Source organism: Drosophila willistoni (genome assembly GCF_018902025.1).
Source record: "Drosophila willistoni isolate 14030-0811.24 chromosome 2L unlocalized genomic scaffold, UCI_dwil_1.1 Seg168, whole genome shotgun sequence".
Classification (NCBI taxonomy): Eukaryota; Metazoa; Arthropoda; class Insecta; order Diptera; family Drosophilidae; genus Drosophila; species Drosophila willistoni.
The window spans coordinates 11,865,940-11,892,629 of NW_025814047.1; the positions used below are offsets into that span (position 1 = coordinate 11,865,940).

General features: G+C 36.6%; 1 protein-coding gene across 1 annotated transcript in view; it reads right to left on the bottom strand.

The window, feature by feature from the left end:
* Window positions 1-5,752: 5,752 nt before the first annotated feature.
* LOC6652115 (LIM domain transcription factor LMO4.2) overlaps window positions 5,753-26,690 on the bottom strand; it is a 148,562-nt gene continuing 127,624 nt past the window's right edge. The window contains exon 5 of the mRNA XM_047009904.1: window positions 5,753-5,928. Within this exon, the coding sequence (XP_046865860.1) occupies window positions 5,796-5,928 (133 nt within the window). The 3' untranslated portion in view covers window positions 5,753-5,795. The remainder of the gene's footprint in view (window positions 5,929-26,690) is intronic.

Consider the following 26,690-nt stretch of genomic DNA (forward strand, 5'->3'; position numbering starts at 1 on the left):
ACCTAATCACACCGAAAATGATCCTAGAACTCCCTATCATTGCCTTTCAATACATCTGCAAACTGTTCAACGCTATAATAAGAATTGGCTACTTCCCAAGAACGTGGAAAAGGTCCACTATCATCATGATTCCTAAAGTGGGAAAGGACAAAACCCAGCCATCATCCTATAGGCCAATTAGTTTGCTGCCATGTCTTTCGAAGCTTTTTGAAAAGGTCCTGCAGATCCGACTAAACTCATTTCTGGCATCGGAGAACACAATCCCTTCACACCAGTTCGGCTTCCGCGAAAAACATGGTACAATCGAACAAGTCAATCGCATAACATCCGAAATACGAACAGCATTCGAACTAAAACAATACTGTGCGGCTGTCTTTCTCGACGTTGCCCAGGCTTTCGATAGAGTTTGGCTGGAGCGTCTGATGTTCAAAATCCGGCAAAAACTTTCACAGTACACTCACAAATCATGGAATCTTACAATAGGAAATTCGCTGTAAGATGTAATGGCTCCGTCTCGGCTGATTTTGAAATCAAAGCTGGTGTACCGCAAGGCAGTGTACTCGGCCCATTACTCTACCTACTGTACACTGCAGACTTACCCACGAGTTTAGGACTTACAACGTCCACTTTTGCCAATGACACGGCAATCCTCAGCAGATCCAAATGCCCAATACAAGCCTCTGCAAAATTAGAGGAACACCTCAAGGTGGTAGAGGAATGGCTGTCAACGAGCAAAAATGCAAACATGTTACATTTACGCTTAACAGAAGAAACTGTCCAGCTCTAATGCTAAACAACGTATCAGTTCCTCAAGCGGTGGATGTCACTTACCTTGGCATCCACCTAGACAGAAGACTAACTTGGCGCAAGCACATCGAAGCAAAAAAGTCACAGCTTAAACTGAAAGCGAGTAGCGTACATTGGATCATAAATGCTCGGTCCCCTCTACGTCTGGAGTATAAAGTCCTCCCATACAACTCCGTACTGAAACCCATCTGGACTTACGGAGCCGAACTATGGGGAAATGCAAGTAGCAGCAATGTCGATATTATACAAAGAGCGCAGTCGAAGATTTTAAGATCAATCACGGGGGCCCCGTGGTATATACGGAACGACACCATTCAAAATGATCTAAATATACCTAGCGTAAAATCTGAAATAGGTATTCAACAACTAAAGTATTCTGCGAAACTGGATGCACACCCAAATGTTCCTGCCAATTCCCTTACGCGAACTAATAATAGAACTCGTCTTAAAGGCTTGACAGACCAACCCAATAACAAGGGATTAGTGCCGCCTGCAATATCCCCAGGATATATCTTAAGTACTAGACTAAGAAAAATATCTCAAACTTGTTGTTAGGCTCTAATTTAAGAGTAGATTCAACAAATATATATTAAACGTTAAAAAAAAAAAAAAAAATTTTATTTGCGGAGGCGGTAGGGGGCGTTGCAAAAATGCGAAATACTCGATATTTCAATTTGAACTCGATAACTGTACATACTGCACAAGATTACATACCAAATTTAGTGGCTCTAACTCTAATAGTCTCCGAGATCTGGGTGTTTATACGGACGGACGGACATAGCTAGATTGTTAGCTGTTGATGCTGCTTTATGGGTGAAATGCTTCTGCCTGTTACATACATTTTGGCGACTTTAATATACCATTTCACCCTATGGGTGTATGGTATAATAATAAATAAATAATATCAAAGAAGCTAACTCCGGCTATGCCGAAGTTTATATACACTTGCAGTTCTTAGCAATATTTTTTTTTTAATTTCTTTCCTTGCAACTCAATTCATCAATACACAAACAAAACATTATCTCTCTTTTTACTACAATTTTTCTTCTTCCATTATTCCCTAAGCAAAGTACGGCACGCATACACATACGGTTCATGTAGCGTTTTGTCTATGTGTAAATGCATGTGCTCTGTTGATTTAATGATGACGTGGTAGGCAGCAAACAGCGCTGCTGGCAGCGCTCGAGCAGATTTATATTGACTGTAACTTGTGTTCTATTTATTCTATCACATTCAAATTTTGGGATCAGGGGTTTTATATCCAATATTATCACATATGTAAATTTCATAGCATACTCTAATTTTTATGAAAATGTTTCTTCTAGTTCTTCTAGAGCTATATGATAAAGTGGTCCGATCCTGATGGTTTTCATACTTTCCCGGGTAATAAAAAACCCCGAAAAAAAATTTCAGCCCGATAGCTCTTAAAATGGCTGAGTAAAACGCATTCGCACCGACGGAAGGATGGACATGGCTATATCGACTCAGCATCTCATGCTGATCAAGAATATGTATACATACTTTATGGTAAACGTCTGCTTCTGTGCGTTACAAACATCTGACCAATTTTATAATACCCTCTCCAAGGGTATAAGTATCATATTCTCTTGAAAATTAATACTTAAAATATACATAACACTTCACAATGGTAACAAAAACGACTCGTCATTGACTTTCGAAAGTTAAACGAGCGGACCATTGCCGACCGATATCCAATGCCAAGCATTGCAAAGATTCTAGCGAATCTTGGAAAGACAAAATTTTTCACGACATTGGAAATACGGGTAATAAACAGCGGGAAATACGAATTCTGTCGCATACCCTTTGGTTTGAGAAATGCATAAGCATATTTCAGAGAGCAATCAATGATGTTCTAAGGGAACAAATCGGGAAAATATGCTATGTCTACGTAGATGACGTTGCTAATATTTTCTGAAAATGAAGCCGAGCATGTCAAACACATTGGCACCGTGCTCCAACAGCTTTACAGCTACAACATGAGAGTGTCGAAAGAAAAGACCCAATTTTTTAAAGGAAGCGTCGAATATTTGGGTTTCATCGTCTCCAGTGACGGAACAAAAACTGATCCCGAAAAGGTCAAGGAGTATTCCGAGCCAAAGAGCCTCTATGCACTAAGATCAATTTTGGGCCTTGCTAGGATTTACAGGACGTTTATTAAGGAATTTGCATCAATCTGGAGACCCTTAACCGACATACTGAAAGGCTAAAAAGGAAAAGTAATCAAGCACATGTCCAAAAAGGTTCAAATTGACTTTGATGAATCGCAACGTCACGCCTTTGACCGCTTAAGAAATATTCTGGCATCAGAGGATGTCATACTCATGTACCCAATCTTTCAAAAACCTTTCGACCCAACAACCGACGCTTCTGCCGACGAGATTGCAGCAGTGTTGTCTCAGGGCGGGAGGCCAATAACAATGATATCCCGAATATTAAAGCAACTAAATGAAAGGGAGTTGTTGGCAATTATGTGGGCTCTTGGACAATTACAGAACTACCTGTATGGAACCAGAGAGTTGCACATTTTCACAGACCACCAACCGCTCATATTTTCTGCATCACAAAAGAACACGAATGCGAGAATTAAAAAGCGGATGGCATCTATTATTACCGACTACTCCAATGCAATGCAGACACTCACAAGACACTCGACTAATCTGACCCAATTCACGAAAATCATAGACGATACTGTAAAAATGTCAGAATTACTCCCCATCACTAGCGAAAACTTATAGAAGTAGACATAAAACATGTTCAACATCTTTTGTCCGCGTTAATGATACACCACAGGATAGCAAGAAGTCTAGATTTTTTGGGCACAGCAGTGAAGGTTGTGGCAGGAGAGCCTGATGCGGCGGATTTGAAAAGAACCAAAATAACAGAAGCACAGCTAATTCAATCTAACACTAGACAAATAATAATTAACACAGAAACTCAAAGGCAAATTAATTTACCTACAGATACAGTTAATAAAATAATACAGTCCAGAAGTGGTCTAATTTTCAATATCCCACACTTGTACGAAACTTTACTAGCAATATCTAATATAATAAACCCAGCTATTGTCGATCAAGATTTAAAATCTATATTTACTGAACAGTTCGGAACAGTCTCCATAGTTTAATGGGAGTGTCCAAGATTAAAATATTTTAGTCCACATACTTATAGATTTCCCTAGCACGTGGCACATGACCACACCACACTACAGATACACGATAACGTAGTAGCGGAATGCGACTACGGAGTGAAGGCAGTCGCCGAATGCGTTACAAACAATCACGTAACATTTTGCTGGCTAAGCATGACACATGCGCTCACGGACTATTTTCATGGCAATCAGCAATGTGCTGTACGCAGCACAGTCACCTGGCACCTATTACAAGTTTCCCGGCATTCCGGCTTCCGCTTTGCTGCATATAATGGGACACGATTATGTCTTAAGTCTACCTCTGCCACAGCGAATGAATAACCGCAACCTAAATGCCATCCGGGAGCTGATTGATGATATGACGTCCAACGGATCTCCCAAGGTTTGGTTCGTAGTCGGAGTATTTGTAAGCTTCTTGATCGGTAGCCTCATCGTAGCTGGTCATTGCCGGTACCAGAGGAAGACAGCTGCTAAATTGCAAAGATTCGTCCAAGAGTCATGAATCACCGAAGACGGCAATGAACTTAAGAGGGGAGAAGTTAACAAACAATCCAACGAACTGCCTTCACACCAACACATAGAGCAATCTGTGCATATACGTTGAAAATATAAATACACATTCAAAGTGCATTACATTGTCACACAGCCAACAGTAAACAAAGTCTTCACTGGTCTTGCTGGTGTTATTCCAATTATATTTGCAACAGACAAACATTATTAATATAATTGATTTATCAAAAACTAATTTCTAAATCAATATGTAAATAAAAAGAGAATTATACATGTTATCAGAGGCGTACACAGACAAAAAAAGAAAATATTTTTGTACCATACACCCATAGGGTGAATTGGTATATTAAAGTCGCCAAATTATATGTAACAGGCAGAAGGAAGCTTTTCCGACCACATAAAGTATATATATTCTTGATCAGCACCAATAGCCGAGACTATCTAGCCATGTCTGTCCGTATGAACACGCAGATCTCGGAGACTATAAGAGCTAGAGCCACCAAATTTGGTATGTAGTCTCGTGTAGTATGTACAGCTATCGAGCTTGTTTCACGACCCCTACCGCCCCCGAAAATTAAGATGAGCCGGCCAATCCTTATGGTTCTTGGATTTAGCGCCTACATTAACAGTTGCTTGGCGATAGGTATCGATGTGTTTTTTTTTCTGCCGACGTCGGTGGCTCCGATAATGCGGCGACATTGTGGGCGGCGACAATGTGGTACATCTACATACAAAAATCGATCAGTGATCTAAACGCATACACAAGCAGTTAATGTAGCGTTTCGCCTTTATATGTGTGTCAGCGAAACGTGTTCCATGATCTGCTCATTTGGAGAATTATGCAGAGTTTAAGCAAATTCAAAACGAAAGTACCACTCCCTCTGTTTCTCACTATGCAAACTGATAAATACTTCCTATTTCTGTTCCTCCACATTAATTTGTTTCAGCTCTGTTTTTGCCTGGCTCTTTACCCTTACTTTCTTTCACTCTCTCCCTTTATGGGCGAGTTCATTCTTTTTTTTAAACGTGCGAATCGTTGCATCGAAGAAGGAAGTTGTCACTTTAAAAGAATTACTTTTGACATTTCTTTGCACCTACTTCTTTAAAAATGTAGTGGCCGTTGTTAATATTTCTGAGCGGATTTTGGAATATGTGAACAAAATACATATTCCATTCCTACCTATAATTATCGCACTTCTATTAAATATTTGCAAAATGAATTGCAAAATTTCGATCTCCTTTTAACCATAAAAAAACTTCACTGAGTGATTTTAAATAAGTATTTATTCAAAGTATGAAATAAATGGGATTAGTCCTTCGACCTTCTTGGTCGTCCCACTTTTCCTTTTCGTTGTCCTAGCGTTCCATTAGAGTTTGCAGGACTTTTAAGCAATTTATGCCAATCCTGCTCGCACACTAAACTGGCTCCCAACATTGTATATCTGAAAGTAAAGAAATAAATAATACATTCAAAATTAATATTTATTGAAGACATGAAGACATGGCAGCGCACTTAAGCGGTTTTGGCTTTACAAGACAAATATGTATAGCGTAATGATTATTAACTAAAGAAAACTCAAAACCCAATGACATGCTTTTGTCTTAGTGAAAATTATTACCAGAAACATACAAAAGAAAAGTGACTTGATTACTACAGAGGTATGATTCCCTAAATTTGTGGATGTACTGTGGAAGCTTTTTCCTGATTTTGACTATCAAACCGTCCCACCCAAAACTCTATCTCTATTTTTATCTATAACCCTTTTTCTTTTCCAAGCTATGGGGTAGTAGCTTATTCTTATTAACTAATTACTGCAAAGATCTTATCCGATTGGAGTTCCAAGTACTCACTACTCATTTGAGAACTCGAAGGGGGAAGTACCAATGCTTGATTTGTTTGCAAAACCATTTTAGGATAAGTGGTAAATACAGATGACCGCTTTTCGTCACTAAGGCCCACTGTTATGTGTCATGTTGGACTCCTAATCGCCATAACTATTTCAGCAGGAGCGGAACCCTCACAAAATTATTTCTAGTACATGCATCTGGCAACATTTGGTTACAAGTGATGTGTATTCCAATTGGAAATCGATTTGTTGTATAGAAATCACGAAACCAATGTACAAATCGATTTATCGACTTTGTCACATCACTAATTTACTCGAGATTTGCCACTGTCCACGTGCGCAAATTTTAACAAAGTTTCAGTCATGGACATTAGGAAGTTTTTCCAAATAAGTAAATCTAAAAAAGCGACAAATTGCAACAAAAGTCTAAAGTGCTTTGATCGATTTGTACAAATGAAAAGGATGGTCTATATGTTGGAAGGTCTATATGTTGGAAGAGCTAACAAGTTGTCCGTTGATTAGAAAAAGAGGATTTGGAATAACCCATTAGTGCCAGACCCAAGCTTTGGCTAGACCAGTACGGAGCATGGCTGGCAATTGAAAGCTGCTTCTTCCGCCAATACCTGGAACCACTCAGGCAGTATTAGGATTATTTACGATAAGACATTTTTACGTTTTAATATGTATGTATATTCACGAACACTCGATCGAAGCAATGTCCAATTGCAAAAGAGTCTTAAAAAAATGGCGACAATTGAGATGTAATAAAATCTTTTATTTCATATATTTTGTGGCACGCATGAGAAACCTCTGAGATGCCGGGAACATGCATCTAATAAGTATGAGGATCGGACATGGTGACCTGAAATTAAAAAGTAATCTGGAAAAATACAAGCAAGCAACTAGAAATGACTACACCGTTGATTTGTTTATGGAGAAAGAGAATGCCAAATACGAGCCTACGGTTGTAAAGTGAAGGAAGATTAATAAGAAAAAGTCTGCCAGAATGAGAAGGTAGGCGAAGACTCGCGTCCCCATTAAGATCACGAGGATACCACACTGGCGAGCAATATTCTAGAGAAAGGGGAACTAAAGAAGTGTATAAAACCTTTATTGTTAAAATTTTTTGGCCCAACGTTTTATGAAGCCAAGAAAATTGCATGCTCTATTAACAATTGAAGATATATGAAAATTAAAAGTTTTGGGTCAAAAACAACGCGTAAGTCTTTGAATGATCGTACACAATCTAACAGAACAGACTTAATAGAGTAATGAGCTAGGAACGGAGACAAACGACTGAAAGTCATAAAAGAGCACTTTGAGGCATTAAGGTGTAATTTATTAACGTGGCACCAATTACAGAATGCATCGAGATCGGATGCACTGTCACGTTTAGCCGAATTAGAAATTAGTCCGATTGTGGATTTAGAGTCTGACGCATTTCAAGACGAATCTTATATAACACTGAGAGAAAAATTTCTTGAGAATTTATTTATATGAAAACTCAACATGCGTCTGGTGATATATCACGGGAAAAGCTTAGTGGGAAGTTGTGTGTACCAGACCGATTAAGACCAGATGTACTTAAACAAGCTCACGATAATGTGATGTCCGCACATGGAGGTATGCACAAGACCATAGAACGTCTTACAAGAAACCTTTTCTGGCCCGGATTGGCCAACGGTGTCCGAACTTATATTCACGGCTGTTCAGTTTGCAAGGAAACTAAAGATCCAAATAATATTCTCCTTCCACCCATGGGCAAACCATCATTTACATGACGTCCATTTCATTATATTGATTTACTTGGCCCGTACCCGAGAAGCAAAAGAGGCAAGGTGTGTTGATTGTATTAGACCACTTTACCAAATATCATTGGCTATGTCCACTAAAGACTTTTTATTGACCACTCAACACTTTTGTTGACGAATATTTTTCATTGTTTTGGAGTTCTAGAGACAATTGTCAGTGATAATGAAGTCCAATTTAAAGCCAACGATTTTAACGCATTTCTTACCGAATTGGGTATCACTCACATGTATACTGCTCTATACTCGCCTCAGAGTTATGCAGCAGAGCGCGTAAACAGATCACTATTAGCGACTGTGCGATCATACCTTGAGGGAGACCAAACCGATTGGTTTGGTTTACACTTGACTAGTATTTCATGTTCAATGCGCTAGAGCTTACATCAGTTATTGATTGTCGGCCCTGTAAAGCTCTTTTTGGTACCACAAACAAGTCAAGCAAGCCACTAATAGCAATAATATGTGCTCAAAAATGTACACTTCACTTCGCCTGCATTATAAAGATTATAGAGCGGATTTCATGAGCAAGGAGCAAATACGCTCGCGTAAGCCAAAGCAGGGAGAGACGTTTCCATGACTCTGTAGCCAGACTGATAGATAAAGCATCGGCTAAGTTAGAAGAAGAGGAACTTGTCGAAATATTGCAAAATAATTTATTGCCCGAAATCCGACATAGGTTATTATACCAGCTCACACACTCAGTAGGTCATTTGCGACCAAAAAATCAAAACTCGTGAGGAAGTGTTAAAAACCAAAGCCTCTACCCTAACGACGTCAACCATTAACAGTTCATCAGTGATGAAGATTTGGCACCGTCTACTGAAATTGCTGCTGTTCGAAAACTGAAAGGTCTGGAAAAGAGATCATGTTGGAATTGCGAGGGCCCCGATCATGTAGGGGAATATTGTTTATAGACTCGTAGAATTTTCTGCTATGGTTGCGGAACCCACAATGCCCCAAATGCTTGCGACGAAAGTCGGAAAACCTAGCAAAGGGTGCATTCAAGATCAACTGGATGCCCCCGAAACCCATCCAACAGTATTAATAAAATAAAACAATTGCAAAGATACTTAGCAATTAGGAAGAACATTTTTGCGAAAGTACCTAGGATAAGTAAAGAATTTAGAAAATAACGTAATTTAAGAATTAAAAAGTATTTTAAAAATTGCAAACAAAGGAGAGCGGCGTAGTTACGCTGAAGTATCTTTTTTGAACTTTACGGAGCTCGGACTTTTAGATTCAGGCGCTAGTGTCTGTATTAGGTCATCATTAGCCCTAGAATCGTATCATCATTTAACCAACTTTGAACCAATTAACTCGAATGTACAATTAGCAGATGAAAATGGCAAGCAAATTATTGGTAAATTATATGTGGAAATGACCTATAGAGACACAACACACTTAATGTGTTTGTATATCATTCCGGCCATAAAAAAAAGAAGTTATTCTCGGTACGGATTTTGAAAAAATTTCGCTTGGCTCCCGAAATCAGTGGTTTGAACTAGATGATGACTCAGAACATAATTCTGAGAGCAATCAATATCCCTTGACTCAAACTCAGCGACAACAACTAGAAGTTGTTAAGCAATTATTTCCCAATTGTGCCGAAAGACTTCGTCGGACTAGCTTAGTTCAGCATCATATTGATGTTTCATCAGCGAAACCGGTCAAACAACGGTTCTATCCTGTTAGTCCTACTGTTGAGAACCTTTTTTTTTGCCGTGATTGACAGAATGTTGTGATTAGGGGTAATTGAGCCTCTTCTAGTCCTTGGAGTTCGCCCATGAGATTGGTTATTAAACCAAATAAAATTCGATTGTGCCTAGATGCGCGTCGTCTTAATGATGTTACCAAAAAGGATGCACAACCTTTACCTAGTATACGCGGAATTTTTTCTCGTCTGCCAAAAAAAAAAAATAAATAAAAACGAGAACACGAAAATAAGAAAAGTTAAATAGAAAATTCTCTAACAAGACCGAAGCTGTGAATTCTGTTCAACTTTAATATCCGAATATCAAAAAAAAGAAAAAAAAGGAACGAGATTGCAGCCATCACTGTGGCATGTTATTTTGCATAAAAATTAATTTATGGCAATTACTTACATATATTAAAGGCATATTTGCAAGGAAGTCCAAAGTTAATGGTATTCCCTGGGGGCAGTTGTCCCTTCCAATTCATTAAAGAGAGTTTGAGCATCGATAAAGGCTGGAAAACCTCGTTCCACATTTCTCAGCCATGGAAAAATTCTACCGTTTTGGAGGTGCAAATAGTCAGCGTTTAAACGTGCTATCAGACGGTAATAGCCGCGAATATAAATATTTTTTTTAAGAAAAAAAAACGAAAGAAAATCGAGAGTGGAAAAAAGAAAACCCCCAGAAAAGAAAAATTTGTGAGATCACCCCAAAAAAGAGGCTTAAATCTATAAGAACTCTAAAAATGACAGCCAATTTTTTTTTACCCACGAATATAACTTCCATGCTGCTCTCTGACCTATGTACATATTTCATTCCCTCATACATGCGCTTAAATTGTTCAAATAGCGATCAGCTGTTTTCACAAATCTAGGTCAATGACCTTGAATATGATTTGTCACTTGCCAATATAAAATAATGAGATAAATAACTGTACCACCCAAAAATATTGAGTGTTTTTTTTTTTAATTAAACATACACTGGCGGTCATAAAAACCGCACCACTTGAAAATTTCATGTTTTTTGGAATCGTTCAGATAAAAATAAGAGAATAAGGTTTCCTTATTAACAATAAGATAATTTACTAGGAAAAAGACGTTATGGAGTAAAATATTTATTTCTATACTATTGATATCCTTGATTTTTGCCCCACACAAAAAAACAGCAAAATAGACAAAAATTCAATGGTTAGCGGAAAAAATGTTTTGTGGGCCTATCTCCGATGTAAGTTTTATAACTCATTTAATTTTTTTAAAATCGATTGCTCTGTTAAAAACATCCAAATTGTTTTTTCGACTATTCTGGCGAGCATTTTCTAGTAAAAATGCAAGAGCCTCCTGTGGTGTAAAAGGAATTGGATCTGATCTTCTTCTTTATAATGCTGGCGTTGCTGTCGTTCACACACTCTTTTAACACATATGAAGTGTCCTTTTCATTGGACTTCTTTGCTGAAAGTGCTGCGGCGTGCACTAAAAGGCTTGTAGAATTATATGCTGCCATGTTGCCAGCCAATTTTCTTTTCAGTCTTGGTCCAGCTTTCTCATAGTCCACATTTGGTCGGCCCCTTTTTTTTTTTGAATGTAGGTGGTTTGTAGGGATTCGTATTGACTGAATATGTTATTAATAGCCATTCGGAATGTTTTTTTTTGAAGTTCTAGTTTTCAAGAAAAACATATACTACAACATAAGACACATGTACAACATTGAACACATACTACACAATTCTAAGCTGGAATTTATATTTTCCATAGGTAATTATGTTATTAATGTTTACTTTCTCTAAAATAAGTCACCTCAAACTTGAGCAAATTTGTACAGCTTGCAAATATAAACAAAGATCTGAGCATATGCTTGTCTTTGGGGCCCTGGTTCTCTTGCAGGGCTGCAACAATAGTTCATCGATATATTGTGCTTAGAGTGTCTAGTTTCTAAATAAATAACAAAAGGCACCATATCGTTCCAAGATTTTTTAGACTTTATGCCAAAAAATCGGGCTTTCCGTCCACAGTGCGATTGGCTTCTACTGAATTGTATATTATATTTGGTAAATTACTAATATCGCCCAATGCTTAACAGTTTCTGTTTCGGGATATCTACCCACTCCTGATGTGAATTACTGTGATGACTTCGAGCCTTTTTTTATGGTGAAAACTTTAAAGACCAAATCTATTTTGACGTTATTTTTTAAATTATCTTTATCTATTTCTACCATTGCCATTTGAATATTCCTTTTTGTACTGGCTCTGGGATATATACTTTTTCCTACCCAGGTTTTACTTCACCACCAGAGTGAGGTCCTGCCGGGGGACATAAATTTATTTCTTGGGTCTTGTGGTTGAGTTTGTTTGAAATTGTGATGTATTTATTTTCACATTTACCTTTCTTCTTCTCCCAACGCTGTGGCATCTATTGTTGTTGATACTACAGATTTATATTTTTTCGATTCGGTGCATCCCGAGACGATCCAACCAAATTGAGTATTTATTACTCTCTCCTGTTTTTCTTGAAAATGGAGTAGAGTATGGTGTCCTTTACTGCACAATGAACAGACCATTTCACAAGTTCCCAAGCGGTACTATAATTGTCAGCTGAACCTGACAAAAGATGAGCTCCCTTGCTCCTTGCTTCGCCCTTTAGCGGATTTTATATAATTGAATTAAAGAGTAAGACTTAGATCCTCTCTTTTTTCAATCAATTCCGCAAACAAATCTACAAACAGGTTCCCTTCTCTAGGTTCTACAGAAAATGTGGACAGGTATTTCGCCTTTCACGGTAAAATTCTCAATCTTACTTTTCTTATTGTTTATTTTCATTTCTAACACTGATAATGAATTCCGCACATCGAATTCTAGATCATCCATAGCATTCTTAAATTTTTTGTCAATAGCTGGCACGCCTGAACTTTCTTGCATAAATAAATTATTTTATTAATATATATTATCCCATTGCTTGTACGTTGTACCTCAACTACCTCTAAATATTCCCTGAGTTGTCGGACTCTATCCTTAAATATCTTTTGATTTGAGTTCTAATTACTGGAGGTCGCATTTCCCCGCAACTCTCCGTTGCTGTCCTCAAAACTTTCTAACATCGTTGCATCTGCTTCAATCTCTTCCGAATTATTAGTGCCCAGCCTGCTTGACTCTCCTTTGGCTAGTAATCTGGCGCCCATATTTGAACCTTCTTCATATTTTTTATCTGTGAAATAGTTGTGTTTGGTTACTCCACACTGTAGCACTTATCTATGGTAATTAATCCATTGCTTTTGTATCTCACTTACTTCGTTGAGAATCTTGCTAGTTAACCCTTTAAGACTACTTTCTAAAATAATAAAAGAAAATTAATCAAATAATTTTTTCTTTAGAAAAATGAGGCTCCTGAACTCAAAAAAATTGTACAAGCTTTCGTTTACTTGTAAGGTGAGAAAATGTAAATAGGTTCCTTAAGGTACTCTTGGGGCTCTGAGTGTAAAAAGTAGTTTCCAAATAAATTGATAATTTTAATTTTTATTCCATTTTATTCAGCTAGAACAGAATAAATGCAGTTTGCATTTTGTGCGAAGTCTTACAATGCTTGCACCATCTTTTTCCAATGTGGCGACACAACCAGTCAGGAAAATGATTTAATAAGTCAAACCTCAAGTCAGTAATTGGATGGCTCGGTTTTTGGGCCTAACTTTAGCTGGGTTTGCAAAGGTCGCTGGGAAATTGCATGGATGATGATGACGATCGCGTTATTCGCGCAGACAAAGATAAAGATATTGAAGATAAATTGCAACTATTAAGAACGTCCTGGCTTGTTTGTAGATTGATACGCCACTAGACCCACAGCAATAGACTCGCGAGGTCCGGGAGCCCATTAAAACCACCAGTAGATGATAATGATACGCATGTTGTATCTATGAAAACTGGCAACGGCGATCCAGATCTTTCTAGCGTTTTTTGGGTAGGCTAAATTTCTGCACACTATATTCAATATTTTCTGAATTACCGCAAATAAAGGATAGTGTATCAGCTCCCTCTAAAGCAGTATTTAGTGCTTCCACCACTTCGTCGTCCTAGTCGTCACTCGACATAATTGACATGTCCTCATCCGACGAGACTGATTGAAACCACTAAATGAATGAGTTTTTTATCTGTCAAATCAGATCATTTATAGCGAACTCTCAAAGCCATTTTAAACCTCTATTTAAAAAAAAGCGATAATTAAAAATCCTTGGAGTTTTTCTACTTCTTTGTGGTTTTCCCCATTAATAGTTATGTCATCGCACACGCCATATTTCATGTAAATGTGTAAATAAATATCTAAGTAGAAAAGGCCTAGTTAGTTCTTAGTCTAAACTCTTAAAATATTGTAAGATACCATTCAGAAACAAATAATCTGTACTTCTAACAAGGTGTGAAATAAAAATTGAAATTGAAGTTAATAGTAAATTAACTAACCTTTCACGAAAAAAATTATGGGTTTAATTGGTTTTATATATTTAGTTTTATTAGCACAAAGACAATATGCGGCAGATGAAATTTTACGCGCGAAGTAACACATGTCTCGAAATGTTAATAAAAACTACCGTTAAAAGCTTCAGAGTTTTAAAATTTTATACCATACACCCATAGGGTGAAATGGTATATTAAAGTCGCGAAAATGTATGTAACAGGCAGAAGGAAGCTTTTCCGACCCGATATCTTGCTATATATTCTTGATTAGCATCAACAGCCGAGTCGATCTAGCCATGCCCGTCTGTCCGTCCGTCCGTCTGTCCGTATGAACACCTAGATCTCGGAGACTGTAAAAGGTAGAGCCACCAAACTTGGTATGTAGACTCGTGTAGTATGCAAAGTGATCAAGTTTATTTCAAATTTTTGCCACGCCCCAGTCCGCCCCCGCAATTTAAAAAAAGAGTTTATCTCAAAAACTATTCTAGCTAGAGACACCATATTTGGTATGTATATTTGCTTCGTAAATGCACAAATTTTGTATGTATAAAGACTTTGCCACGCCCATTTCCGCCCCCGTAATTTGAAAAACTCGATTATCTCCCGTAATTTTCTACCTTGTGCAATCAAATTTGGAGCACTTAAATTTGAAACCAATTTCCAGCAAAATACCAATTACAATTTACAATACAATTTAATCAAAATCGAACCAAAAATAGCCGATTTATGCATATAAACGTTTTTCCATAAGGCCGGAGTTGGCCGTTGGCTGGTGGGGGCGCTAGGGTGCTCGTATGCTTGAGTGAACGAGGTTTTAAAATATGCTTGTAAAAAGCATGTGAAAATGCATTTGTTTAATAAATTTAAAATATTTGCTTTACTGGTGTATGGTATACCTAACTCAGCGAGACGACTTACTTACTTCATTTTACAATCATTTTACATTTTGCCGATTATTCTTAGCAATCAACAAATTTTAAATGATAATAAATGCTCTTGGTTATTTTTTTAAAATTAAAAATATAAAAAGTGCCTAGAGGCACTCTTACAGCTTAGAGGGTTAACTTACTAGCATATCGTGTTGCTTCGCTAACAATTTTACAGTTTTGGTACGGAACATTTTATATGGTGTATGTATGTATGATTGATATGTGATATATATTGATTTATACACAATAAAATGATTTTTCTTAATACATATGTATTTACTCATATTTATTTTTTTTTTAATTTTAATCTCCTAATTTTTTCAACGCAGTGATCTCCTGTCTATTGGTCGTATGGCTTAACGGGTCAAACTTCTATTGGGCGGAGAAGGTTCCAAAATTATAACTTTTTTGTAGCTTATACATCTAATTAAAAGAAACAAAAAACAATAACAAAAATTCATTTGTTTTTTAAACTCATCAAAATATTGAAAAAAAAAAAATTTTTATAGGAAAATATTATATGTGCATATTTAATTTTTGGCGAAATTCTAGCCGATTTCAATGGTTTCAACTAATATATTTTTGTTTGTTTAGTAATTAATATGATGGCCTTTTGCTTGAATAACCTTGTTTAGGCGACTGTGCGTTGAGTCTACCAATTTCTCCAGAGTGGATTTGCTAATATTTTGCCACTCAGCGACCACAGCCTCCTTGAGATGCACTATTAAGTCAAATGACGTCCATTTTTGTAAGCCTTGGACATTAAAATGCCGTAACTTCGGAACTAATTCGAATACCGATATGATGTAAAGTGTAAAAGATTCTTAAAACTATAAAGGATTTTTAGAGCAGAAAAAAAAAAAATTTTGTTTTTTTTCAGGGGTGGCGTAACCCTTTAAAGACCCTCCTCCAAAGTTTTTTCTCGTCTGAAAAAATTACGTTTCGGAACTCGTGAGTCCAATATTTGCATTTTCGGCAAACGCCAAACGGGCCTTAAGGTGGCGTGTTAGTAGCTTCGGGGCAGGCTCTCGAAAAGCATATGATATGTTTTTGTTTTCAGAAATTATTTGGCTGACCCGTCCCCTGGACACGTTGAGATTCAGATGACTGCAAATTTCTCAGCAGGACATCTCTTTTTTGGCATGTTCGTCGGTCGGCCGGTACACTTGATTTTACCATAATTGGTAACATTTTTGCAAAAGTTTGCTATGGTGTTTTTATGACGATTCACTTGGGAAGCAATTTCTGCAATTGATTTTCCACTTTCTTTCATGCCTAGAATCAAGCCACGCTCCTCAGCGCTTGTGTTCCACGTGGCATCCTACAGTTCAATTTAACAACAATCTAGTAATTTCAAGTTGCCCACAATGGGTGTTCTTAGTTGTAAGGGGGAAAAAAAATATTAATATTAAAAAAAATCTCAACAAAATTTGGGGCCGATCGGATTATGTTTAATGGGCGCGGAACTCACCTAAAGTTTTCAGTGTGATGCTCCCATATAAGCATACGTAGCAATGTCATAAGAGTGAGAGAGATGGCATGCTATGAAATAAAATGTCAGTACATTGTGAACACTATTGATGTTATATTACAAAAAGAAATAAAGAATAGAATCAAATGTTTCTTAATTAATGGTTTTAACTTAAATTTTTATTATTATCACTGACTAGTTCACTTTTTTTTACAGTGGGGTATTTTTTTTATAAGCTTCAACAACTTGAAGCAATAATTGTTTTTCTTCCTCGTTGTTTGTGAGAACTCTGTTGTATTTCTGCATAAATTTGACTCCCCTTCGGCCATATCATTTACCACAAGAAGATCACGGCAGTATGACAAACCTTGCTCAAATTCAAATGTTTGCTTCCAGTTCGATGGAACCAGTTCAAGTATCAGTTTGTGGTAGCTTAGCTTTCTCAAAAAAATCCTTTGTTTTTAATCACACAAAGTCAGATAAGGAGTGTTTTTGGAAGTCTACCAAATTAGAGTAATGTCTACTATTTTTCATTTGAACATTTGGTTCCTTTGAGTTAAGATTGCTAACCATACGAATTTTTTCTTCGGAGGGGACATTTGAATCAAAAAACGACAGAGCTATTAAGTCTTCGGCAAGGTACCATAAATGATTGCTCATTTTTTTGAAAGGAGCTTCAATAGCGTTTGTACACTGAAGCCATGCTTTAATGTACATTTTGTATTCAAAAATGCAAAAAACACACAAACCATTTCTTTCCATTTTTACATATGGAGGCGGTACGGTAGGATTATTGGACTGCATCCAGAATTTTTTTTCCAATAGAACTGCTGCTCCTGACTAATTGCCTGTATTTGCAGTCATACGAAAAGCCATTGACTTGATCAACTATATTCCATTTAAGTAGCCTGTCAAAAACTGCCTCAGCAATATTTTTGCCAGTTGAAGATTACACTTTTAGTGCATCACTGCTATCCATGAATTTAGGAATGTCTGAAGAATATTAAGCAATGAATCTGTTGAAACCTGGATTTTATTACTTAATTATTTTACCTTTTTGGGCTGATGTTCAATCTTCGTGTTTTCTTTTCCGGGTAGCTTGTTTTTCTTGTCGCTCTTGAGATCTTTTTTCCCGTGCATATAATGTCATATCAACACCAACCATACAACCAGTACGTCCTTTCTGTCGTTGCATTTGTAGAAACTGCTTATCTTCCTCAATCTTACTTTGTTCTAGTGAATCTACACTTGCAATGTTGAATAAGTCGTCCACACATTCCACAAATGTGTGGACATTTTTTTTCTGAGATTCAGATCTTTTCTTGGGAATTGTTTTTTTTAATATGATTCCAATCTTCATATAATTTCATTAATTTGGCTGCAGCTTTATAAAAATCCCTGTGCGGTATACGGGCTTGTTGCCAAAATACTATCACTGCACTGATTGTTAGTCTAGAACTTTCCTTTGCCAAGAGCTTCACAAAGCATTTGAAGCCTAGTAAATCCAATCAAATCCACTTTGATGCACTTGACACTATTTCCATTTCCAATAATTGTTTTCTCACACGATACCACTTTAAATGCAAAATTTATACTCAGTAACAAATGTCGTGTACTCTACTTGTTTTGAGTATTTGTACGATTAAAACTTTCCAGAAGAACCGAACTTCTGAGCAGCTGTTATTTTTAAAGATTGTAAATTGTAATTGTAAATGGCGCGAAACACATGCCATCTCGCTCACTCTTATGATATTTGTATAGTGCTATGTATGCTTATATGGGAGCATCACACTGTAAACTTTAGGTGAGTTCCGCACCCATCAAACATTATCCGATCGGCCCCAAATTTTTTTGAGTTATTTTAAAGGAAAAAAAAATGCCCGGCACTTAAAAAAATAGTAATATATTTTTTCCCCCATACAACTAAGAACACCCCTAATGTACATACAGTGTTGGAAGAAATAGGAGAAACGGCAACCTACTTTGATTTTAAAATCTTCTTTTGTTAACGTTGGACAAATTGTTCGACCTGCAAATCAGTGTTCACGAATGTGGGATAGTAGTTCTATTTCATAAATTCTGCGATTTCTGCCATTGAACGACCAGAGTTTTTTAGTTTTTTCATGATTTCCTTTTCTTCCTCTGAGAAGTGCGTGCAACGACCCAAAACTTGCTGATGGACTGCATATAATGTTAGTAAATTAAAACAGAAATCACAACCAATTTAAATGGATATTAAATTCCTTGATGTAGAATATTAAAATAAAACCAAAAATTAACTTTGATGAGATCTAAAATCTTTTTGACGTGAAAAATACTGAACGTTTCTATTATTTTTTAAAACCGAAAGGGTATAGAAGAAAAAAATTTGCGAAAATAGGTGTCGAAATTAATAAAATTATTGCTCAAAAAAAAGTGCTTTCAGCTATTCATTATAAATATAAATTATAATCGGGGTCGAAAACATGCCACAACATCAAAACTTGACCAGGTCAGCTTGGGAGAAGCGAAAAAAAACCCATTCCTTTAATCGGAAAAGCTAAAAAACAAGCTAGATGCATCAATAACGAGTAGAACTATCCGGACAAGATTGGTATCATTTGGGTTAAAGGCATATAGTGCTAGCAAATTACCGTGTTGAGCAAGCAAAATATAAAACGGAGAATAGATTTTGCTACTCAACATGTTCTTCGGGCCAATTGGAAAAACGTGCTATGTTCGGATGAAACAGAGGTCAATTTGTTTGGATCTGATGCCAAGGTGTCTGTAAGACGACAAAAAAGTACTGCTTACCGTTAGAAACTAAGGTGGAAACATTATGTTTTGGGGATGCTTTTCTTCTTCAATTGTCGGTCTGTAATTTTGGATAAAGGATAAAATGTGCGGAATCAACAAAGTAAATATCCTTAGCAATACTATGTTTTTTTTCTTCCGAAGAAGAATTGGCATTAAAGTGATAATATCAGCCGGAAAACGATCCCAAACACTCGTCCGAGCTGGCAAACACATCGCTCAAGGAAAAAAAAATTAAAGTTAATGTTTTAGAGCCGCCGTCTCAGTCCCCAGACTTAAACCCAATATAACAATTTTGGGGAATATTAAAGAAGAGGATTGCTGGTTATAAACCAAAAAAAAGCAAGATTTATTGGAAAAGGTCCATGATCAATGGTATTCTATAGACCTAGAAATCTGTGCTAAGTTAGTTGATTCCATGGGACGTTGTTGCCGCGAAGTGTTGAAAAATAAGGGTGGAACGGCTAAATATTAATTTAACTATTTGTTTAAAACTAAAATTAATGTGTGCCTTGAACAACATTATATTTTGTACTTTTAAAAAAAGTAGGGGGAAAAAAATGCCTTTGTTTTTGTATTCAATTTATTCCAAAAAACATAAAACATAATTTTTTTTATTGCTTGCAACAGTGTCTTTTAAAAAACCATTCAGCTTAAAAAAAAGTTGTGTTTTGCCAAAGATAGACTCAAAAAAAAAGGAAATTGTATGCCGTTTTTATAATTTATTCCAACACTGTATATGTACACATGTATGTATTAACACAACAATAAATACAAAAAAAAAACGGTTCACTTCAGTATTAGATTAGCACTGTTTATTAAACTTCACTGTCACTTAACTTTGTACCTACTCGGGTGCCATTAAAATCATAAGAATTTTTATTATCAGTAAATTTCTTTTATATAAGGTACATACGTTTCACAATTATAACGCCACCCATACCTATATTTCAAATATTGGTCTAACAGTACAATTCTCGATGTTACAATGTTCTACCAAAATACTTGGTGGGGCACAACAACAACATATATGAACTTTGGGATTAATAGGAATAACGGTACTTTTCTATTTACGTAAATTTGATTTTGAGCTTGTTTCATAATTACAACGCCACTTTCAATAAATGCGTTTTTTTTTCTACAACAGTTAACAGTTAGACATTTTTTTTATGAACAATTAAAATTTGCTTTTTTTTTAGAAATGACATTGAATATCCTTTGTAGGTATCCTTAAGCTTTTGAGAAGCTTTTCCCTCGATTGGATGTTAGAAGCTACAGTTTGAATCTAGGTGTTGGAAAACAGTGTATGGTGCATGGTATACCGAAGTCGGCGAGACGACTTATTTCCTTCATTGAAATTTTGTAAAGTAGCCCTGAATACGGTTGCCGATGTGCAAACAGTAATAAATGGGAATAACACAGTAAAATTGAAAAAAAATAGGTTTATTTTAAAACAAAGTTCCTTATTATACCCTTGCAGAGAGTATTTTAAAATTGGTCAGATGTTTGTAACGGGGAGAAGGAGACGTTCCCGAACCCATAAAATATATATGTATATTCTTGATTAGCATGAGAAGCTGAGTCTATATAGCCATATCAGTCCGTCCGCCAGTCCGGTGCAAACTAACCTCACGAGTCCATTTGGAAAGCTATTGGAATGAAACTTACCACTTATAACCTGGGTAAAAAAAGTATGAAAATCATCCGGATCGAACCATGGACGGATTGGATGGAAAATCCCTAAGAAATTTACTACTGTGATATAAAACACAAAATCCCAAAGTTTTAATCAGATCGTATAAATAGAACAAAAATTGCAGTCAATATGTAATATATATGTGTATGCGTGCCGATCGCTGATGTATGTATATGCATGTACACATACAATTTTGCAAATGGCATGGGGAAAGCAGAAAAATAAATTGCGTATATAGCGAAGAAAAGGAAATAAGATTTTGTTAATGTATTGATAAATTGAGTAACGGAACATGTCAAAATATTATTGCCAAAAACTGTAAGGGTATATAAACTTCGGAAGTAAGCTTCATTTTTATCAATTTTTTAAGGCTTTAAGCCTAAGAGAACGCAACAATCATTGGATAATTTTCAAAAACAGTAAATTAATCAAAATAATATATGGAAAGATTAATTAATGTATTGCTTTTCTGTTTATTTATAGATAAAATAAGTGATAGATATCTTTTGTATGCTCTAGACAGATATTGGCATAATGGTTGTCTAAAATGTCATTGTTGTGGAGCAATGCTAGCAGAGGTTGGCTCAAGTTGTTTTACAAGGCGAGGCCTAATACTTTGTAAAAAAGACTACTCCAGGTAAGACATTTAAAACGATTCCAAGAACTTTTCAAAAACAAGAGTAAGCTTGATTTTAATGCATACATACCAGAGAACTGCATTGAGTCGTAAATTTTGCGGTGCACTCAATCATTGAGTTTGATTTTCCCTTACTCGTGCTAACTATAAGTTACGTGCTCGAGATAGCGACCCTTTTTCCCTTCCCCCTAAACAATGAAAATGTCCGTCCCTCTGGCAACAAACCGCACAATGATTCCGAAATTCATATCGATCGTGTCTCGTAAACTCATATTCAACTCATGTGCAAGAAACCCTAAGTTAGATTGGATTCGGTCATTCAAGGTGATTCGTACTTACAAACGATCTTTACGGGTTAGCGTTCTTTCGACAACAATCAAGATTGCTACTCGTTCGCGAAGTTAGTACCACCGCAATTGATTGCAACCAATTGGTTGCGGTATTCTAAATGATTTTTTAGTTTTGAGTAGGAGAACAGAGTAAATATGTTATAGGAAAGCTATTGAGTGGAATGGTCGGAGCTTGATTGATTTTTTTATAGTATAGGGAATAATTAAATTGGTCAGATGTTTGAAACGCGGTAAAGGAGACATTTCCCATTAAGCATACATATTTTGTCCTTCTGTCCGTCCGTTGGTGCAAATCAACTTCACGTGGGTAAGATAAAGTATAACAATCAACCGTTTTGGACCACAATATTATGGAGAATACGGTGGATGAGGCTGCAGTAGCCCAATTCGACCAATTTGGCCATGGTTTCAGGGTTGCGCATGTTGAGTCACCGTACACAGCATCCAACCGCTCTTTAATATTACTTCGCGATTTCCTTTGCAAAAACAAAACTAAAATTACCGACAGATATTGCTATTTTTCCATTTATCCTGGTCAGGACGATAAGAAGAGTTCAAAAAGCCATGTCCGTCTGTCCGTCCGTCTGAAACTCCTACTAGACCGTAAGGACTACAGAGTTGAGTAGTCTTGTATATACTGCACAGTTTGCATATGTCGGATTCAGACGGATCGGATCACTATATCATATAGCTCCCATAAAAAACGGCCAAGTCACGAACTGTGACTTTATTCAATAACTTGTTATTTTCCAAGCTATTATAAAATTTAATATTTAATTACTTTAAAATTAAACATTTGTCAGTTATATATATCTGTTAACTTGGGTGTACAAACTTAAACGCGGTCGAAGTTAGTCTGGTATTATATATGTCGGGGCGCCAAGACTTTTGTTTATTGCACTCATGTTTTAATTTATAATATTCATTTTAGACTTTTTAATTTCACTTGTACTATTTGCTGTATGGCTAGTTCCCGGGGAGGTTGTTGACTGAGCTCTCTAGCCCGAGGCCCCCCTTATATAGCACCTGACCTGAAGACAGCTCTCAACATTAGTTGCTAAGGTTGCTTAAATGCTCAACCAGGGCTACAACTGACACACCTGTCAATCTATTGGAACTAACTAGTAAGCTTTGACTTATTAGTCACTTAATCAACACTATCCGACACGGCCATCCTGACCTTTACACGTCACCCAGACCGTCAATAAACTTAACGAAGTGTTACCTCAATCTTCAATCTTTAACATCAATTCATTCTTAATTTACACAATATTTAAATCGTTATGAATCAACCCTTTCCAAATTTAGTACCATTTCTGTACTAATAATAGTCATAATCGTACTAATAATAATTCATTTACATTATTTATCGAATAATATTATCAGTTTTTACATCTTAAATTTTTACATCATCAATGATCAATTTGTACATCAATCGCAACAACAACAACTTCTCTTGGAGCAGATACCACCACGCAGCGATCGATAATTGTATATCTCAATACACAATTCATTCATACGGTCTATTTCAACAGCTTAAGTACCGTCTCTTTCAACGGTTTCCATACTGTCTATTTTACATTAGCGGACGTTGACGATACTATGCGCAGTACGTTCAAGTGGCCCCTACGACACCAGGACAAAGCCTGTTACGCGCGAGCCCAAGCAGATAACTGCCCACCTCCCACCCGACCGACCGAGGGGTGCAGCCGTATAACGCACGGCACGAATCGCGTGGACAAAATACACAATAGAAAAGACAGACAAACACATAATACTATAGCTATCTATTAACTAAATGGGATAGGATAGATGTTTTAAGCATATTTATAGAAAACTCTGAGCCGATTACAGGGGATAGAAGATTGTAATCAGAGCAGAGGACCATAAAAGGTTCATGCATAGCATAGTTAGAAGAACAACGACTAAGGGATAAAGGTATTAAAGTATGTCTACTCCGTCTACATGGTACCGACAGATTCACCTGAGCTAATAACTCAGGTGAGTCGATATCACCAATTAGGAGCATGTGCATAAAAATGACACCAAGCATAATTCTACGGTTAGTTAGGGACGGAAGGTTAATCAAGAGAAGTCTACTAGAATACGAAGGCAAATTGACATTGTGATCCCAGCTTAAGCCACGAAGAGCAAATAGCAAGAACTGCTTTTGAACGGATTCTAGTCTAATCTGGTGCGACTCATATTGAGGTGACCAAATGCAAGATCCATACTCTAAAATAGGACGGACAAGCGAAGTAAAAAGAACTTTAGTTGTATAGCGGTCATCAAATTCATTTGACCATCTTTTAATGAAACCCAGGAACCGTGGTGGAAATATGGGTGTTAAAATTTAACTTATGGTCCATAAGTACGCCCAAATCATTCATATTATTTAGACGTTCTAAAGGGCTGTTGTTTAGAAAATAAGTGACCAGTTGAGAAGAGTTACGAAAAAAAGTTATTACCTTACATTTGGTAGTGTTAAGATTTAGTAGATTAAACTGGCACCAGGATTGAAAGTTTTTAAGATCAGCTTGTAGCCGACTAAATGAATCTGTATCTTTATAAGTAAGACAAAGCTTGACATAGTCAGCATACATAAGCACACGCGAATGAACAATGACTGATGGAAGATCGTTAATAAATAGTGTGAAGAGCAGAGGGCCAAGATGACTACCTTGAGGTACACCAGAAGTCACAGAAATGGAAACGGAAAAAGAAGACTTAAAAAGTACCTTCTGTTTTCTATTTGTTAAATATTCTCGAACCCAAGAAAGGAAAAGGGGTGGAAACCCAATGTCGCTCAGCTTAGAAAGTAATAGGGTATGATTAACGGAATCAAAGGCTTTGCTGAAGTCAGTGTATATGACATCAGTTTGTTTACCATTTTTGAACCCCTTGATAATTATTGATGTAAATTCTAAAAGGTTAGTGGTTGTAGATCTACGTTTCACAAACCCATGTTGGGATGGCGAAATAATAGAGCTGCAAAAATGTTGCAATTGAGAAGTTATAATTTTCTCAAAAGCTTTCGGAATAGCGGACAATTTTGAGATACCCCTATAGTTAGAGGCTTCGGACTTTTTGCCATTTTTATGCAGAGGAATAATATACGACTCCTTCCAAATAGATGGAAAAGAGGAAGATTCTACAGACAATAGAAACAATTTTAAAATGGGTTTACATAATGCGTTTGCACAGAACCTGAGTACACATCCAGGAATACCGTCTGGCCCCGGAGAATAAACAGGTTTAACTAATTTAAGTTCGCTAACAATAGAACATTCATCAACCACTGGATTGAAAATGCAATTAGCCTTTTTTAAATGATAAGGATACCGTCTTGCTCGATATTCCGTTGAGGAATAAGTTGTTTTGAAAAAACTCGCAAACATATCGGCAATTGCCTGATCAGTGCTCGCTTTATTATTTTAAAAAGACAAAAAAGATGGGTGCACAGAAGACTTACGTTTAGAATTAACAAAATTATAAAATTGTTTAGGGTCAGAAGAAAACTGAAGCTTACACCGCTGAAGATAATTCTTATAGCATTGAATATTAAGCATCATGAATTTTGAACGAGCGACTGTATACAGAGCATAATCTGATGAACGACGCGTGTTTTTCGAAACTTTTTATAATATCGTGTCTTCAAATTTTTCAAATTAGATGTTTTCATTAAGGCTGGCAAAGTCAGTCTTACGAAAGCACCTAGTTAGAGGTAACTCATTTGAACCAAGAAATGGTGAAAGCAAGGGCAAATCAATTTTTAAATTTAATGTAGGATGAAATTTGTCTTCTGGAAGAACAAATGGTCCTAGAAACCTCACAATAAGAAGAATCCAATACAAAAATAAGATCTAACGATTTTCCATTAGAATTTAAGACAGGATTGACTTGGGATAAAGATAAGCCTAGAAGGCCATCAATAAAGTCATGTGACAAAGAGGGCAGCAACGTGGTAGATTCATCTGTTAGTGACCATGCTAAAGCGGGTAAATTAAAATCACCTACAACTATGAGCATGTCTTGACTCGAAACTAAAGAGGAGACAAACTGAATTGCCTCTAAATGATTTAAATATACCACCATGTCTGACAATGGTGGAATATAGGAACAAGTAATGAAAGCATTAAAAGATTTAAAATTTACTTTAACACCGACAAACTCAATCTCCTGGGTACTAAAAAATTGAATCATTTCAGATGATAAAGCAGCATCAACAGCTATCAGAACGCCACCACCTATGCAAGAAATCCGGTCACGTCTGAAAATAGAAAAGTTTGTGGAAAAAACCGATGCATCAGCAATATCAGGTTTTAGCCACGTCTCTGTGAAAGCTAGAATGTTATGCTCAAAAGAAAGACTATCTACATATAGATTAGGAAGTTTAGATTTCAGTCCTCTAACGTTCTGGTAACCCAGGTTAAGGGACGAAGCTAGTTTTTTGACACACAGGCAGATGCTGATGTGGCAGGAATAGTATTAGTTGTTGTTGTAGGCAAGCGAATCGGTTGCCGATTTTTCTTTTTTACAGTATATT